This window comes from Rutidosis leptorrhynchoides, chromosome 8 (genome assembly GCF_046630445.1).
Source record: "Rutidosis leptorrhynchoides isolate AG116_Rl617_1_P2 chromosome 8, CSIRO_AGI_Rlap_v1, whole genome shotgun sequence".
NCBI lineage: Eukaryota > Viridiplantae > Streptophyta > Magnoliopsida > Asterales > Asteraceae > Rutidosis > Rutidosis leptorrhynchoides.
The window spans coordinates 362,398,514-362,415,509 of NC_092340.1; the positions used below are offsets into that span (position 1 = coordinate 362,398,514).

At 35.2% G+C, this 16,996-nt stretch overlaps 1 protein-coding gene across 1 annotated transcript; it reads right to left on the minus strand.

The window, feature by feature from the left end:
* Positions 1-15,821: 15,821 nt before the first annotated feature.
* LOC139864678 (uncharacterized) lies at positions 15,822-16,709 on the minus strand. The gene has a single exon (XM_071853251.1). It carries the CDS (start codon positions 16,707-16,709, stop codon positions 15,822-15,824), a length of 888 nt encoding a protein of 295 aa, XP_071709352.1.
* Positions 16,710-16,996: the final 287 nt, after the last annotated feature.

The window sequence follows — 16,996 nt, forward strand, 5'->3', positions numbered from 1 at the left end:
GGCCGATCACTCCTCCAACAATAACAACAACCACAACAACAATCAAGGGGCCGGTAACTCAAGCGAAGGGTGCTCCTACAAAGCCTTCATGGGGTGCAAACCTCACACTTTTGATGGAACCGGGGGACCGGTTGTGCTCACTCGATGGTTCGAACAAACGGAAGCCGTTTTTAGCATAAGCGGTTATCGGGACCAAGATAAAGTCAAATATTCCACCCACACCTTTGCCGGTATCGCCCTCACGTGGTGGAACACGTATGTACAATCGGTGGGTACCGATGAAGCTCACGCCCTCTCTTGGGCCGATTTGAGAGAGAGGATGATCGTCCAATTTTTCCCTCGTGAAGAAACCTGAAAGCTCGAACAAGAGCTAAGAACTTTAAAGGCGGTCGGAAACGATCTCAAGGCCTACAATCAACGATACGCCGAGCTATCCTTGATGTGTCCCAACCTCGTGAACCCCAAATCTCAAAGGGTTGAACTCTATATGGATGGTCTTCCAAAGAGCATCAAACAAGGAGTGACGTCATCCAAACCCGCTAATCTACAACAAACTTTGAACATGGCCCGCCAATTGATCAAAACGGTTGACGAAATCGTAGTTCTGGCACCTAAGGCCGAGGATAAATTGGGCGACAACAAAAGAAAATGGGAAGCCCCCCAATCAATCAACAACTATAACAACAACTTCACCAAAAAGCCTTTCACCTCCGACGCCAAGAAAAGTTATGGCGGAAATAAACCCTTTTGCAACAAATGCCACAAACACCACTATGGTGAATGTAGCAATCTATTTTGCCATCGGTGCCAAAGGGGTGGTCATGTGGCCAACGATTGTAGAAGTGCCGCCCCCGTCGCTCAAAAGGTGCCCAATGCACCAAAACCGGGTACTTGTTATGAATGTGGCCAAACGGGTCATTTTAGAAATGCGTGTCTGAAGAAGAAAGCCAACACCAACACGCGCGGACGAGCTTTCAACATCAACACCAAGGAAGCCCGAGATGAAAATGAATTAGTCACGGGTACGTTTCTCCTCAACAACACTTATGTTACTTGTTTATTCGATTCGGGTGCCGATAAGAGTTTTGTATCCAAGACTTTGACTCATTCTTTTAACACCCCACCATTTCCACTAGATACCACTTATACCATTGAAGTGGCCAACGGAAAACTATTGAGTGCTGACACATATTACCGGGGGTGTACGTTAAACATTTTGGGTAATGAGTTTGAAATTGACTTGATACCCATGGAACTAGGAAGCTTCGATGTAATAATCGGTATGAATTGGCTAGCCAAAACGAAATCTCACATCCTTTGTGATCTTAACGCAATCCGAATTCCTATCGAGAATGGTGAACCTTTGATCGTCTATGGTGATAAGAGTTGCACCGGACTCAACCTCGTTTCATGCATTAAAGTTAGAAAACTACTCCGTAAGGGTTGTTTTGCGATCCTTGCTCACGTTAAGAAAGTCGAGTCCGATGAGAAGCACATCGATGATGTGCCAATTGTTAGTGACTATTCCGATGTATTTCCCGACGAATTGCCGGGTCTTCCACCTCATCGACCGGTTGAATTCCAAATTGATCTTATTCCGGGAGCCGCGCCCGTAGCACGTGCACCATATAGACTCGCTCCATCCGAAATGCAAGAATTGCAAAGTCAAATCCAAGAACTACTTGATCGTGGTTTTATCCAACCTAGCCATTCACCTTGGGGCGCTCCGATTTTGTTTGTTAAAAAGAAAGACAGATCCCTACGAATGTGCATTGATTATCGTGAACTAAACAAATTGAAGGTTAAGAACCGATATCCTCTTCCTCGCATCGATGACCTCTTTGATCAACTACAAGGGTCTTGTGTATATTCAAAAATCGATCTCCGCTCGGGTTATCATCAACTAAGGGTTAAAGGGGAAGATATCTCCAAAACCGCTTTCCGAACTCGTTATGGTAGTTATGAATTCCTTGTCATGCCATTTGGTCTCACTAACGCACCGGTGGTGTTCATGGATCTTATGAACCGCGTGTGCAAACCGTATCTTGACAAATTCGTTATCGTGTTCATCGATGATATTTTGGTTTATTCTAAAAGCGAAGAAGAACACGAGGAACACCTCCGACTTGTGCTTGAACTTTTAAGACAAGAACGACTCTATGCCAAATTCTCCAAGTGTGAATTTTGGTTAAAGGAAGTTCAATTTCTTGGTCATGTTGTAAGGGACCAAGGTATTAAAGTCGATCCAACAAAAATCGAATCCATTAGTAAATGGGAGACTCCTACTACTCCTACTCACGTTCGTCAATTCTTGGGTCTCGCCGGATACTACCGTAGATTCATCAAGGATTTCTCTTTGGTTGCTCGTCCTCTAACTGCTTTAACTCACAAGGGAAAGAAATTCAATTGGGCGACCGAACAAGAATCCGCATTTCAAATCTTGAAAACAAAGCTAACCACCGCTTCTATCTTGTCACTTCCCGAAGGCAATGACGATTTTGTTGTGTATTGCGAGCCTCGAAACATGGTTTTGGGTGTGTGTTGATGTAAATAACGAAAGTCATTTCTTATGCTTCTCGAACTCGGAGCCGTTGTCTTTGCACTTAAAATGTGGAGACACTATCTTTATGGAACCAAGAGTACTATCTTTACCGATCACAAAAGTCTCCAACACATCTTCGATCAAAAGCAACTAAACATGAGACAACGAAGGTGGATTGAAACCTTAAATGATTACGATTGCGAGCTTCGTTACCATCCCGGGAAGGCAAATGTAGTAGCCGATGCCTTAAGTCGAAAAGAAAGAGCGGTGCCTCTTCGTGTCCGAGCTTTAAACATCACCATCCACACCAACCTTAATAGCCAAATTCAGGTAGCCCAAGATGAGGCTCTCAAGGATGAAAACGTTTCACACGAGCTCTTGAACATTCTCGTCTCTCGATTCGAAACTAAGGAAATCGGACTCCGATATTTCGCCGGAAGGATTTGGGTGCCTAGTTATGGGGACCTACGAAGTCTTATTTTAGATGAAGCCCATAAGTCACGATATTCGATTCACCCTGGTGCCAATAAGATGTACCACGACTTTAAACAACAATATTGGTGGCCGAACATCAAAAGGGACGTAACTACTTATGTTTTCAAGTGTTTGACATGTTCCAAAGTCAAATCCGAACACCAAAGACCGTCCGGACTACTTCAACAACCCGAGATCCCGCAATGGAAGTGGGAAAGGATAACGATGGATTTTATCACCAAACTACCAAAAACGACGGGCGGTTATGATACCATTTGGGTTATTGTTGACCGTCTCACCAAATCCGCACACTTTCTCGCTATGAAAGAAACCGACAAAATGGAGAAACTTGCACAACTTTATATCAAGGAGATCGTAGCCCGACACGGTGTACCTTTATCGATTATCTCCGACCGAGATGGCCGTTTTGTTTCTAGATTTTGGCGTACCTTGCAAGAAGCGTTGGGAACGCGTTTAGACATGAGCACCGCATATCATCCCCAAACCGATGGGCAAAGCGAACGCACAATTCAAACCTTGGAGGACATGTTACGAGCTTGCGTGGTTGATTTTGGAAAAGCTTGGGACAAGCACTTACCTCTCGCCGAGTTCTCTTACAACAATAGTTATCACGCGAGTATTAAAGCCGCACCTTTTGAAGCGCTATATGGCCGAAAATGTCGTTCACCTCTTTGTTGGGCTGAGGTAGGCGACGTGCAAATCACCGGACCTGAACTCATTCACGAAACAACCGAGAAGATCGTTCAAATCCAAGATAGGCTTCGGACGGCCCGGAGTCGTCAAAAGTGCTATACCGACAAAAGACGCAACGACCTTGAATTTCAAGTCGGTGACCGCGTCATGTTAAAAGTCGCACCTTGGAAGGGTGTAATCCGTTTTGGGAAACGCGGGAAGCTAAATCCGCGGTATATTGGTCCTTTTGAAATCTTGGAGTGTATTGGAACCGTTGCTTATCGTTTAGATCTTCCGCCTCAATTGAGCTCCGTTCATCCTACCTTCCATGTATCTAACTTGAAAAAGTGTCTTGCCGAGCCCGATATCATCATCCCTCTCGAGGAACTTACTATTGATGACAAACTTCATTTTGTGGAGGAACCGATTGAAATTGTGGATACCTCCGTCAAGACATTGAAACAAAGCCGAATTCCGATTGTTAAAGTCTGTTGGAACGCCAAAAGGGGACCCGAGTTTACTTGGGAAAGGCAAGATCAAATGCAAAAGAAATACCCTCATTTATTCCCGATTCCGGAAACGCTAAATTTAGAGGAAGAAACAACGACTACTACGCCTACTTAAATTTCGGGACGAAATTTCTTTTAAGGAGTAGGTAATGTAACATCCCGCCTCTTTTCGTTTACTTTTCCGTTTAACTATTTAAATCCCGTTATATGTTTATAACATCTCCCGTTAATACGCGTTTTAAAAATATCTCGTTTAGGTAATTCACGCACCCGCAACCGAACTTGAGGGACTAGTTTCGCCATAGTGCCAAAGAGGTGACTAGCATTTGACTAGTCAACCCCTTCCTCCCACCTTTTTCATTTCATTTCTCTTTTTTCTTTACTACTTTCCAATTTTCTCTCAAACTCCATATCAAAGAATCATCATCTAAATCCAAGCTAGCGGGTGTCTTGTAAAACAAATTACATATTTGAAATCCTTGCAACTTCCCCTTCGATTCCATACCGACTTCATCAAGTTTGGGTAACTTTCTAAAATCACTAGATTTTTATGTTCTTGATATTTTGAACTTATAAAGTTGTTAATTAGTGTCTATGGCTCAAGTCTAACATGAATATATAATTTATATGCTCGATTTCGTTATTTGAAGTAACTAGCTTGAGTATGAACTTTGGTGTGTTTGATTTGGTGATTTGGTTGTTTTAATGTTATTAAATGTTATAAATGCATGCATTAAATGTATTCCTAGTATCACTAGCTTCAATTTGATGTATAGGTTGCTTGAGAAAACTCCATAAACTTGATTAGTGATTTTGGTGAAATTGGGTTAGGGTTTGATAAGCTTGAAATGAATATTTGATGCATTGAATGCCATGAATTATTGTTAGTAAGTAGTTAGTTGTATTGTATGCTCGATTACCTACAAAACGGCATGTTGTATGTATGTATTAAATGCCCAAATCATAAATGTGCACTTATCAAATTTGAGTATTAAATGTGTGCATTAATTGATCATTTACTTTGGAAGGTCGATTGTTACAAATAACGTTTTTGGTTGGTGAAATGTGTTTAGTTGTGTTCTTTGTCAAATTACCTTTCTAACGATATAAGATACGAGTTCTAAGTATTAGCGGTTTGCGAGTTATGCTTGAAAGTGTTTGGAATTGATACTTGGAAATTTGAGACTGACCAGGTACCAGCTCCCGTGTATTGTCGCGGCGCGACAATCCTGGGTCGCAGCGCGGCCTAAGCCGTGGTCAGGTTCTGACCTCCTTGGTCAAATTATGAAAAATATTTGGCACCCTATGGACCTCCGATTCACATGAGACTTGTTCTAACATGTTTATATATGAATAAAAACCTCAGAAAAATAGTTCGGGACCCGACCCGAACGTGTTGACTTTTTCGTTGACTTTGACCGACCAAAGTTTGACTTTTTGTCAAACTTAACCAAATGATTATGCAACCTTCCTAACTTGTTTCTACACTTGTATCTTGCATGAAATTTGACAATTTGATTTCACATGCTACATAATCGAGTCGTAAGGAGCCATAGGACTAATTGAACATCTTTGACCTATCGTGTTTATCGTTATTGATACGACCTATTGGTTTAGGTCAAGGCTAGCACTATCCTTCGCACACGTTACTTTGTGAAGTAGTTTTCATACGTGCACTCAAGGTGAGATCATAGTCCCATCTTTCAAACAACTTTTATGCTTTAAACTATGGGATGAGAAACATATACGTATCATACTTTTATACATTGAACACAAGTACGAAAACGAACATTCCACGTACGGGTTTGAATGAAAATCCTCAATTCAATTATCATTAGTTACACTTGCAGGGTGTAAACGTGAACTTATATTATGTGATCACATGGGCTTGACGAGCCTCATTCGGACGGTTCACTACCGTTAGCGGATGAAATATATTTTCGGGTCTAGTGTATGTTCTAACACTATGAAAAGGGTGCAAAACAGTTAAGTTTGATAATTGGGTGCCCGCGAAACAAATAACAACTTTGGAATGCAAATGATTTTGAAAATCATATTATATTAAATCTTGTGGTTCAAATGCAACGTTTACTAAAACACCTATGATTTCACCAACGTTTTCGTCGACAGTTTTCTATATGTTTTCTCAGGTCCTTGAAAGCTACTTGATACATGCTTCCGCACTCTTTTTGATACTTGCTTGGATGACGAGTATACATGCATAGTTGGAGCGTCTTTTGACTACTTTAAATTGTGTCGCATAGGTTTCATTCGTACGTTAAACTTGTAATGTAACTAGTCTTTTGAACTACATTAGTAAACTTGAAACATCCTTTTACTTATGAAATGAATGCGACATATTTTGGTCAAACGTCATAATAAAGACTTATGACCACGCAACGGGACCGAAGTAGTCGGCGCCGTCAAACATGATTTGGTCGGGTCGCTACAAATACGAGTATAGCTATCCTTTATATGTATTGGTATATTATAAAGTGTATTCAATACTTGTAAGGATATATTTACACTCGTAATACATTATATGTAAATACATTTTAACATAAGTTAATTACGTTGTTTAAATAGTAATATATATATATATATATATATATATATATATATATATATATATATATATATTTTTAAAACTCTTTAAATTAGTAGTATGAAAATATATATATAATACTTTGTTAATATACATAATGAGATATTTAATTATCATATTTTCAAGTTAAATATATATAAATCCATATATATACACAATAATTAAACAATTAAACAATTAAATCAAGTTATGACGTTCGTGAATCGTCGGAATAAAAGGGTGACCAAAAGCTTGTGTAAAACTCTTTCCGGAGATTCAAGACTTATTAAAATTCATTGCTTATCAAGTCGGAATAATTAAATCATGTAAATAGTATAATCAAGTAGTCAGAAAAATTCGGGTTATTACAGTACCTACCCGTTAAAGAAATTTCGTCCCGAAATTTGATCGAGGTCGTCATGGCTAACAATAAGAATGTTATTATGATGAATATAAGTTGATTCATAGGGTTTTATCATGATTGAGAAATATGGATAAAATAATTCGATTACTCGAAACGTATGAGTGAAGCTATCGTAAAAGAGTGAAATGAGAAAATAGGGATTCGTCTTATCTTTTGACGTCATCACGGTTGATCTCCGGATTAAAGAAAATCTTTGTAATCTATATAAGAATTGATTCTTTGGCGATTAAGGAAATTATGATCCTCTTCGATTTAATGCAATAATCTGTCTCGATTTCTCTGTCGGATATTTTACTATAAATCAACCTCCTACGTTTCCTTATTTCCACATCTCCCATCTTTTATACTTTCTTCCTTTCTTCGTACTTCTAAAACATTCGTCAATATGCTCCATCCAGTTTTAATTCTTGATATATTCTTGACTATCACATCTGTCATTCTTCTTTTTCATCTTCCACCGGAGGAATCCGTTAATTTATACTGTGCTCTTGGGTTTATAGTGTTCTTAGTTTTCCCGTGTCTTTATATTGCTATACGCATCGATATACACGGTTTGTAATTTCTGCGTTGTCTCCGTGCTTATATTTTTCCTTATATTTTGGAGTTTCATGCTTCCGTCTTCTTTTCCCGACTTCAAGTCAAGCGACTAATGGTCTAGAATTCATAGATATGAAATTCAGAATGAACATAGCTAATGCTCTAAGAGAGAAATTGTAATAGCACAATTTGACTTGTGAAATTACCAGAATCTAACGGAAAAGATAGAACTATCAATAGAATATGTTCTTGATATGTTTAGAGACTAGATTGAATGTAAGAGTCATGTAACAAGGCACATGATGACGTTATGGTCAGTGAATCATTACGTTCCATTTAGAAACTCATCATGCCTTACTGTAATATAATCACGTTGATCAAGTGTCATTATATTATACTAACTCATGCTTCAGTTCCCAACACTTTTTCAAAAACATTCATACTTTACACTCAGAGGTTTCAGATATTTAGAAACTAAAACAGTTTTCTTTTTGATGTGATACAGATAACGCGAAGGAATAAATGATTTCAGATAAGAATGGTTATGAAAATATCTTCAGAAATATGAAGGATATTTACAATGGAAGATACGATGATATCTTAGAATATTTAAGATAAGAGGATGATGAAGAATATTGTCCGCAAGGATTTTAGAGTAAGGAGCAAGGTATTTGCTAAGGATTTTAGCAGACACCGAATCATTTGGATTCTTTGAAGGAAGATTTCGTCCTTGTGATTTGTTCACAGCCTCCTTCAGGGTTTGCTCAATCCGTTTTCCAGTTTCAAACCTTCTCTTTTTCTGTGCTTTACTAACACAATATTCTTTATCATCAACTTTTGACTCTTACGGTTGTCTACAGTTTCTGCTGCTTAATTCAGCTTTTTCAAAACTTCATAGTACTGATTCGTAGGCTGAAGTGCTATTCCGGATTTCAGAATTATAATTCCAGGAAATAACGTTATATGTATATGCAGAAATGATGTGAGATTCAAGAATAATTATTGATGCTTCATGGGGTTTGGTATGACAATTATTGTTACAAGATGTAGATGGGTACATGACAAGGTTTTATAGTGATCTTTCAGAGAGATTTAAGTCAAAGAGCAATAAAGTTGCTGGTAAGCTTACTACCAATGTGGTGGAATATAAAAGGTTCCCCAGTAACGATGGCGAAAAGACAACGCATATATCAAGGTTATAATAAGGCTACTCCGGATGAAAAGTCGAAGTTGTCTTTTTGGAGCTGTGATAAAATTCGCTATTTTGAAAAGGGATTGTAAAGTTATTTTGGGTAATAATAACGCTAAAGGATCTGACACGGATACGTGTTGAACCTTTTCTTAGGTTCAAGTGTCCTTCGAATGCATATATATATATATATATATATATATATATATATATATATATATATATATATATATATATATATATATATATATGCATATATTCTTCGTATGTATCGTGTTATTGGTTCATTCTCTCGATTGTTCCTTAGTTGAGATGTTTTCAAGAATTTTGAAGGGTTTAGATGCAGGTTGTCATCGTCAATATCCGTATAATGAATTCGCCGTGAATCTTGAATGATACGAATATCTTTATGAGTTCTGTGAATGAAAGTGATGTTCTAGTATAGTTTGAATTTAAAGTATGATTTTGAAGGATGTAGGAATTTAAGATTGATGGCACTTCTTAAATCTTGACTTGGATTTTGATCTGTCAAAATCAGAATATGTAATTAAATTGGTATGAAAAATGATTGTCTTGAATTTTGTGAAATGATGTATATTGCTATGAAAGGAGAGAGTAAAATTAACGATTGTCGAAACATCATTGAAAATATACAGTGTAACATATTAATGTGAATTTAAGTATTTCTCGAGTATTACCTACCCGTTAAAATAAAATTTCACAAGTAATATTTTGTACAAAAGAATTTTTATTACAGTCTTTATGAAAATATATGTATGTATATCTTCTTCAGATGTAATATGAATTTAATGAGTTAATATTATATTAATCTCATTTGGTTTACGGTTGGAACTAGAAATGAATAATCCCTAAAACTTTAGAGATTACATAATCGCCGCGGAATATTTCTTCAACGTAAATGAAATAATGAATTAATACTTCATCACTCATTATTGTTGGTATCCCTCAGTGCCTGCGGTGCGTATGATGTTGATGCTCGTAATGTGGTTTGCAATGTTGAGGCTTGTGATGTTGTTGGTACTGCTGGTGCTGGTAGTGGTTTGATGTGAGTATAGATGATGAGAATTTATTTTGTTTTGTATTGTGAAAGAAGATGTTTAAAGTTTCTTGAATAAAAAGAGAGGTCAAGAGCTTTATAAAGGGAATGAAATGATGTAGGATGCACTTGCTAATGAAGTTTTGCTTTTCATGACAGTAATTTTTTTTTCTTTTTTTACTAAATAATTCACCATGCAAGATACGGAGTAAAGGTCGGATAGCCTCAATAATATTAGTAATATTATACTCGTTGCGGCATATCCTGGAAAGAAGAGAGAAAATAGTGTTACAAACGGGTTCGCCGGTAAGTGCCTCATGTTCTTCACCAAGAGGGCAATGTGGTGGATGGAAGGGATCACCTTCTTCTTGTCTCCAATGATTAAGTAGATTACAAACCCATCCCTAATTCATTCAAAATAGATGATGGCTAATCGGTTGATCCATTCCGGTTACACTGCTTTCGGAGCTCAGGTGAATATCCATATCGGAATAGCTGTCGGAATCCGATGAACTTGAACCAGTTGAAGGATCCATCTCGTACAGAGTAGGGAAAATATTTTTGAAATGAAATAAATTATAGAACTAGTTTGGTATTCCTCAATACATAATTTACATATGTATTTATAATACCAGAATCCCATAAGTTACGGAGGTTTTTTCGAAAGATGTCAGACAAAGTTTACTGTAATAGATATGCAAAGATATGAATTTGTCTATACACTATCTATGCAATGAATGCAGTAAGATGTGTCTAGACTAAGAATGATAAGCATGTAATTTTATAAGGGTGATAAGCAGATGATTTCCGACTAGAAATGATAAGCAAAACTTTTGACATGCAGTTAAGGTCGAAGTCCAGACTCACTAATGCATCTTAATAACTATCCGTTAGACACACTAATGCAAGACCTGGTTCGCTAAGACCACCGCTCTGATGCCAACTGAAACGACCCGTCCATATTACTATAAACGCAGTACGTTCTCATTGGTCCCATAGCGAGGTATTTGACCTCTATATGATACGTTTTAGAAAATATTGCATTCATTTCATAAAAAGCACATCATTATTATACATAATGCATGTTTTAAATAAGTGGGCGATTATTTAAGAAATAATCCCCAAAATACATCGGTTTTCAAATACTACACACGTGACGTAACAGTCGAATATAATACATGACAAAGGTTTTATTGAATGCAACACTTTATTTAAATAAAAGTATGAGACTCCATGCACAGCTTGCTCAGATAATGCAACAGCGGAAGACTTTCTTAAGGACCTGAGAATAAACATGCGTAAACAGTCAACACAAAGGTTGGTGAGATATATAGGTTTATCATCAATATAAATATAGACCACAAGATTTCATAGTTATAAATATATATACACTCGCAAGTGTATAAAAGTATTCTATAAGTTGTTGAGCGCTTCAGTAACCATACTTAACCATTAATGTGGCATATTCTCTTTATTATGAAATCTCCCTACACTGTACCAAGTGTAGTAAAAACGAAGTACTATGAAACCGTTTACGATACTAGAGCGACTAGCCCGGTTGGGGTTGTCAAACCCGATAGATCTATCAATAGGATTCGCGCTTACATGTTCTTACAATATGTAAATATTAGTTACCAAGCTATTAGGGAAGATATGCAATGTGGTACAACTCAACGTAGAATATATTTTAAGTACTTGTATCCATGGCGTAAAACATAAAATGCATGTATTCTCATCCCAAATTTTTTTTAGAGTTTAAGAATGGGACTATATACTCACAGTAATAAAAGTATATTAATAATAAGTTTTCAACTTATTAAAAATATGACCGTCGTCCTTGGATTCACGAACCTATAACAATAATAACGATTCAGATAATAATACGACATATGAATAAAATAAAGCAAGTTCATAGAATACTTATATAATAATTTTTAACATTTTATGTTAGTAGTCCATTGTTAGTAGTCCTTTGTTAGTAGTCCAAAATAGTCCGAAAAGTCCAACAGTCCAATAATCGGTATATATATATATATATATATATATATATATATATATATATATATATATATATATATATATATATAATCTTAGAATTACCCCATGACGTATTGTATACGTATTGTCTTTGCATCAATCCAGAGACGTATTGTATACGTATTGTCTTAGAATTAACTAAGACGTATTGTGTACATATTGTCTTAGAATTTATCAAAACGTATTGTATACTTATTGTGTTAGGACGTACCAAGAATATTATTATACATATATACAATTACAGAATTAAGCAAGATTATAATATTTTGTTATACTACTGATAATATGTCCAAATATATATAGGATATAGGAAAAGTTAACAAGGATATGGTTAATATAGTTTTTATAATATAAATTTCGTCCATACAACGTTAATCTTAGCAGATTTTGTTTTGCTCGCCAAATATTCATTACAACTCCGTTTAAAGTGAATCAAATTGCTATGGATTCATTAAGAAGTAAATTTTACAAAACCAATTCGAAAAATCCCAAGTAGTAATTTTTAGAGCTTTACCCTCTTTTTGTGTCGGTGGACAGATTTGAAAAAATCCCGGCATCCACCCAATATATGATTTTTGATAAAATACTTCTACTTTGTCTAAAATCATGAAAAAAATACTGAAAGTCTTATTTACATATATTAACATATTTTCAAAGTCTTAGCCTAGAACTCAAAGTCTAAGATAGGTTTTTAATTCCCAACCCAAAACAGCCCGCTTTTTACCGAATGGAGATTAAAGGATATATGTTAAGTTTCAAGGTGTTCTTCATATGTACAAGTTATAAGTTCTTATATTAACTTAATATAACATCATAATACATATAAATAAGTGTTATTAGAGTTAAGTTAGAAAGATTAGATTATTTTTTCAAACAAGCTTGGTGTTCACCAAAACAAGTTCTACTTTTTACAAGTTTTATAAGTATAATAAGATGGCAACTATACAAGGAATTGAACAAGGATTTTGAGAAGTACTTTACCTTGTTATGAAGAGGAAAGTTGCTGAGATTAAAGTATGATATGAGATCATTCAAGTGTGTGTTTTTAGTTTAAGAAAATGGGGAGTAAAAATGAGTTAAAATGGTCCTTATTTATAAGCTTATAATTTTGACTTTTAGTGAACATATCTAATATAAGTTAAATTGTATTAAGTCATGCATGACATATTAAATTGATTAGGTCATGGATGACATATTACACAAATAATTGCAGATTTCTATTGGTATATACTAATAGTAAATACTTCTAGAAGCTGTGTATAATAGGGTAAAAGTACCGTATGAATGTGAGTAGAATTCTTGAGGAAATTGAATGAAAATACGAGTATAGCTATCCTTTATATGTATTGGTATATTATAAAGTGTATTCAATACTTGTAAGGATGTATTTACACTCGTAATACATTATATGTAAATACATTTTAACATAAGTTAATTACGTCGTTTAAATAGTAATATATATATATATATATATATTGTTTAAAAACTCTTTAAATTTGTAGTATGAAAATATATATATATAATACTTTGTTAATATACATAATGAGATATTTAATTATCATATTTTCAAGTTAAATATATATAAATCCATATATATACACAATAATTAAACAATTAAACAATTAAATCAAGTTATGACGTTCGTGAATCGTCGGAATAAAAGGGTGACCAAAAGCTTGTGTAAAACTCTTTCCGGAGATTCAAGACTTATTAAAATTCATTGCTTATCAAGTCGGAATAATTAAATCATGTAAATAGTATAATCAAGTAGTCAGAAAAATCCGGGTTATTACAACCGACCCCACCGTTAAGCTCGAAATATTTTTATGAACAAAACGAAACTAACTGCGTTCGAAACGGACACTTTTTTAAAAAAACGTTAAACACAACGACAACCCGTATCTTCCTGCTCGCCGCGAGTTAAATTTTTTCGACAACACCGTTAGAGTCGAAATAATTTTATGAACACAATGAAACTAACTACGTTCGAAACGGACACTTTTAAAAAACGCTAAACACGACAACCCGTATCTTCGTGCTCGCCGTGAGTTAAATTTTTTCGACAGCACCGTTAGACTCGAAATAATTTTATGAACAAAACGAAACTAACTACGTTCGAAACGGACACTTTCCCATAAACGCTAAAGACAACGACGTCTACAACGGCGCTTAACACATGAGTCGTTTTCACTTCTGTAAATACATAAAGCTACGTTAAATATGAATACGCAGGCCGAAAGCCCCCGCCGCATCTCGCGAGCCGGATCCAGACTAGTTATTAGTATTTAGTATTTTTATTAGTATTATATGTATCAATAGTATTATTAGTATTCTTATTAGTTTTATTATTTATTATTAATATTAATATTGTTAGTATTATTGATATTATTGTTAGCATTTTTATTCTTATTATAAGTATTTTTATTAGTATTTAATATTATTATTATTAATTTAATAGTATTAATAGTTCCCGCAGTATAGATATCAAGATGGTAAATGGCGCGATTCCAGGATCAGAATTCAATAAGGTCCTAATTTTTTTTAGTACTAATTATATATAAATTTTATTTTAGTGGTTGTTTACCATAAAAAAACCACGAATTCGAAAAATATATGTGATTCGAAGTGTCATATATGAAAAAACTATAAATTCGAAAAATATATAAGATCTTTAGTTATGTCATATATAATTTAAAGAGTATTTTATACTTAAATTTTCTGAACAAGTGGTTTCTTGTAACCTCACGGAGTATTAAGTAGATTCGTCGAATGCTGTATAACTAAATTCTCACATTTACTATATTAACTATTAGACAAAATTCATGAATAGTACCGAGAGCGTTTTCGTCTTTTCACTTTTTATTTCCCCCTTTCCAAAAAGTCCCCCACACTTTATTCGAAATTTAAATTCCATGAATAGTACCGAAAGCGTTTTCGTCTTTTCACTTTTTTTCCATTACCAAAAGCCCCCACACTTTATTCGAAATTTAAAATCGACCCCCAAACAGGGGGTAAAGTGTCAAACCAACATTTTCATTAAAAAAATCTTAACTAAACTCCACCCAAATATTTAACGGATCATATCTTCTCGCCCGCAACGAGTTAAATTTTTCCGACACCAATCGTTAAGCTCGAAATAATTTTATGAACACAATGTCACTAACTATACGTAAAACGGACACTTTTTAAAAAACGCTAAATATTTGAGTCCACCTTTCATACACGTTGATTTTTTCCTCACGCCTCCATTCCTATTTTCATCTATTAACTACATATGGGTCTTATTATTTTTTTTAAATATCATTTAGTAATTTTTTTAATATTACTCAATAAATATTTCATTCTTAAATCATACGGAGTGTTAATATAAGATAACGAGTTAATTGCGTTAAATTTTAAAAAAGTCAACAACTATCAAATCGAGGGTTGAAAAACTAGCTCCCACTATGAGTCTATGACTATATAAGAAAGAAAAACCAAAATAATCGCCACGCAAAATAATTCATACAAAAACTAATCACCAAAATAGGGAAATACAGTACGTAGTATCAATATGTCAACCTCAATTAACTAGCAAATCAAGATCATTAGATATACACATTCGTTTTAGCCTCATATATTCTGCTTAACATTTTGTTTCAAAAACAAGTAAATGCTCATAAAATCGGTATATATATTCATTTTACAGAACGCAAAATTACAAGAAACAACTCAAATATCACAAACTTACATTATTCAGAAAACAAATCATTGAATCAAATCTCATTGTAACAATCTATTTTTGTAAGTCACAACAATGCGTTCTCTTCTTTTTCTTGTTCAACCTCATAATCCTACTAATCATAAACGCCTTCTCCAACTGCTCAACTCTTCCACTTAACGAATTAATCATACGTGTCTGCATCTCATTCGTCTCCGAAATCTTCTTCATCAGTTCCATCATCTTCTCATTATCATCCATCAGTTTCTTCACTTCTCCTCTCTTCTCCATTTCCCCAATCAAACCTTCATCTTCTTCTTCTTCTTCTTCTTCTTTTATCTTCACATCACTAACCCAATTCTCATCCACTTCCTTCACAATCTCATCATCAACTTCATCAATGGAAGAACTAATATTGTTCTCTGTAACCTCCTCTGTGGTACAAGCATGATCAATTGAATCATTGATATGATTTGGTGAATCTAGGGTTTGTTGACCAATTGAATCCACCTTTTCCTGTAACGCGATTGCTTTATTCGTAACAGATTTTCTCAAAACCCTAACGGCAAAGTCAACGCCGTGAACTGAATCCAATTTAAACAGTAACGACATTAACGTTTCGTTAACTCTCAATCTCTCTTTCGGATCCGTACGTATCAAATTGAAAAATTCGGTGTCGTTGTTAATTTTTCGTTCGATTTCAATAACCTCGTTTCTAATTGAAACGATTTTTTTCACAATTTTTCTCACCAGAAAACCTCTGAATGTTTTTTGGATCTTAAGCGCCGACGAGTCTTTCAACATCAACGACGTCGTTTTTGGCTGATCGGCAGAAACAAAGTGAACCGGTACGGAAACGACTTTTGATGACTGCTTTTGTGGTTGTGTTTGGTGAACCGGAACGGTTCGGGCAGACCGTGACGGTTGTTGATGAAAGTAGCTTCTAGAAAACGGACCGTTCATAATGTGATTAGCTTTTGCTTCTTGAGATGAAATTCGAATTTGTTTGAATTTGATTTTTAGAAGTTGTTTTGTCGTTTTGATGGAGATTTGAAGGATTGATTGATGTTAATATATACATTTCAGAGAAGATATTAAAACAATCATAGAAGGGCAGCGTATGTTCTAGTACATTCTGAAGTAACAACAGCCGTTTGATATTTTTGTGTGGCGGAGTTTATTACTCGTTTAATCGAGAATTCGAGATGAATGTGGAACCTTCTTCAACTCAAATCACGAGTTACTTTATT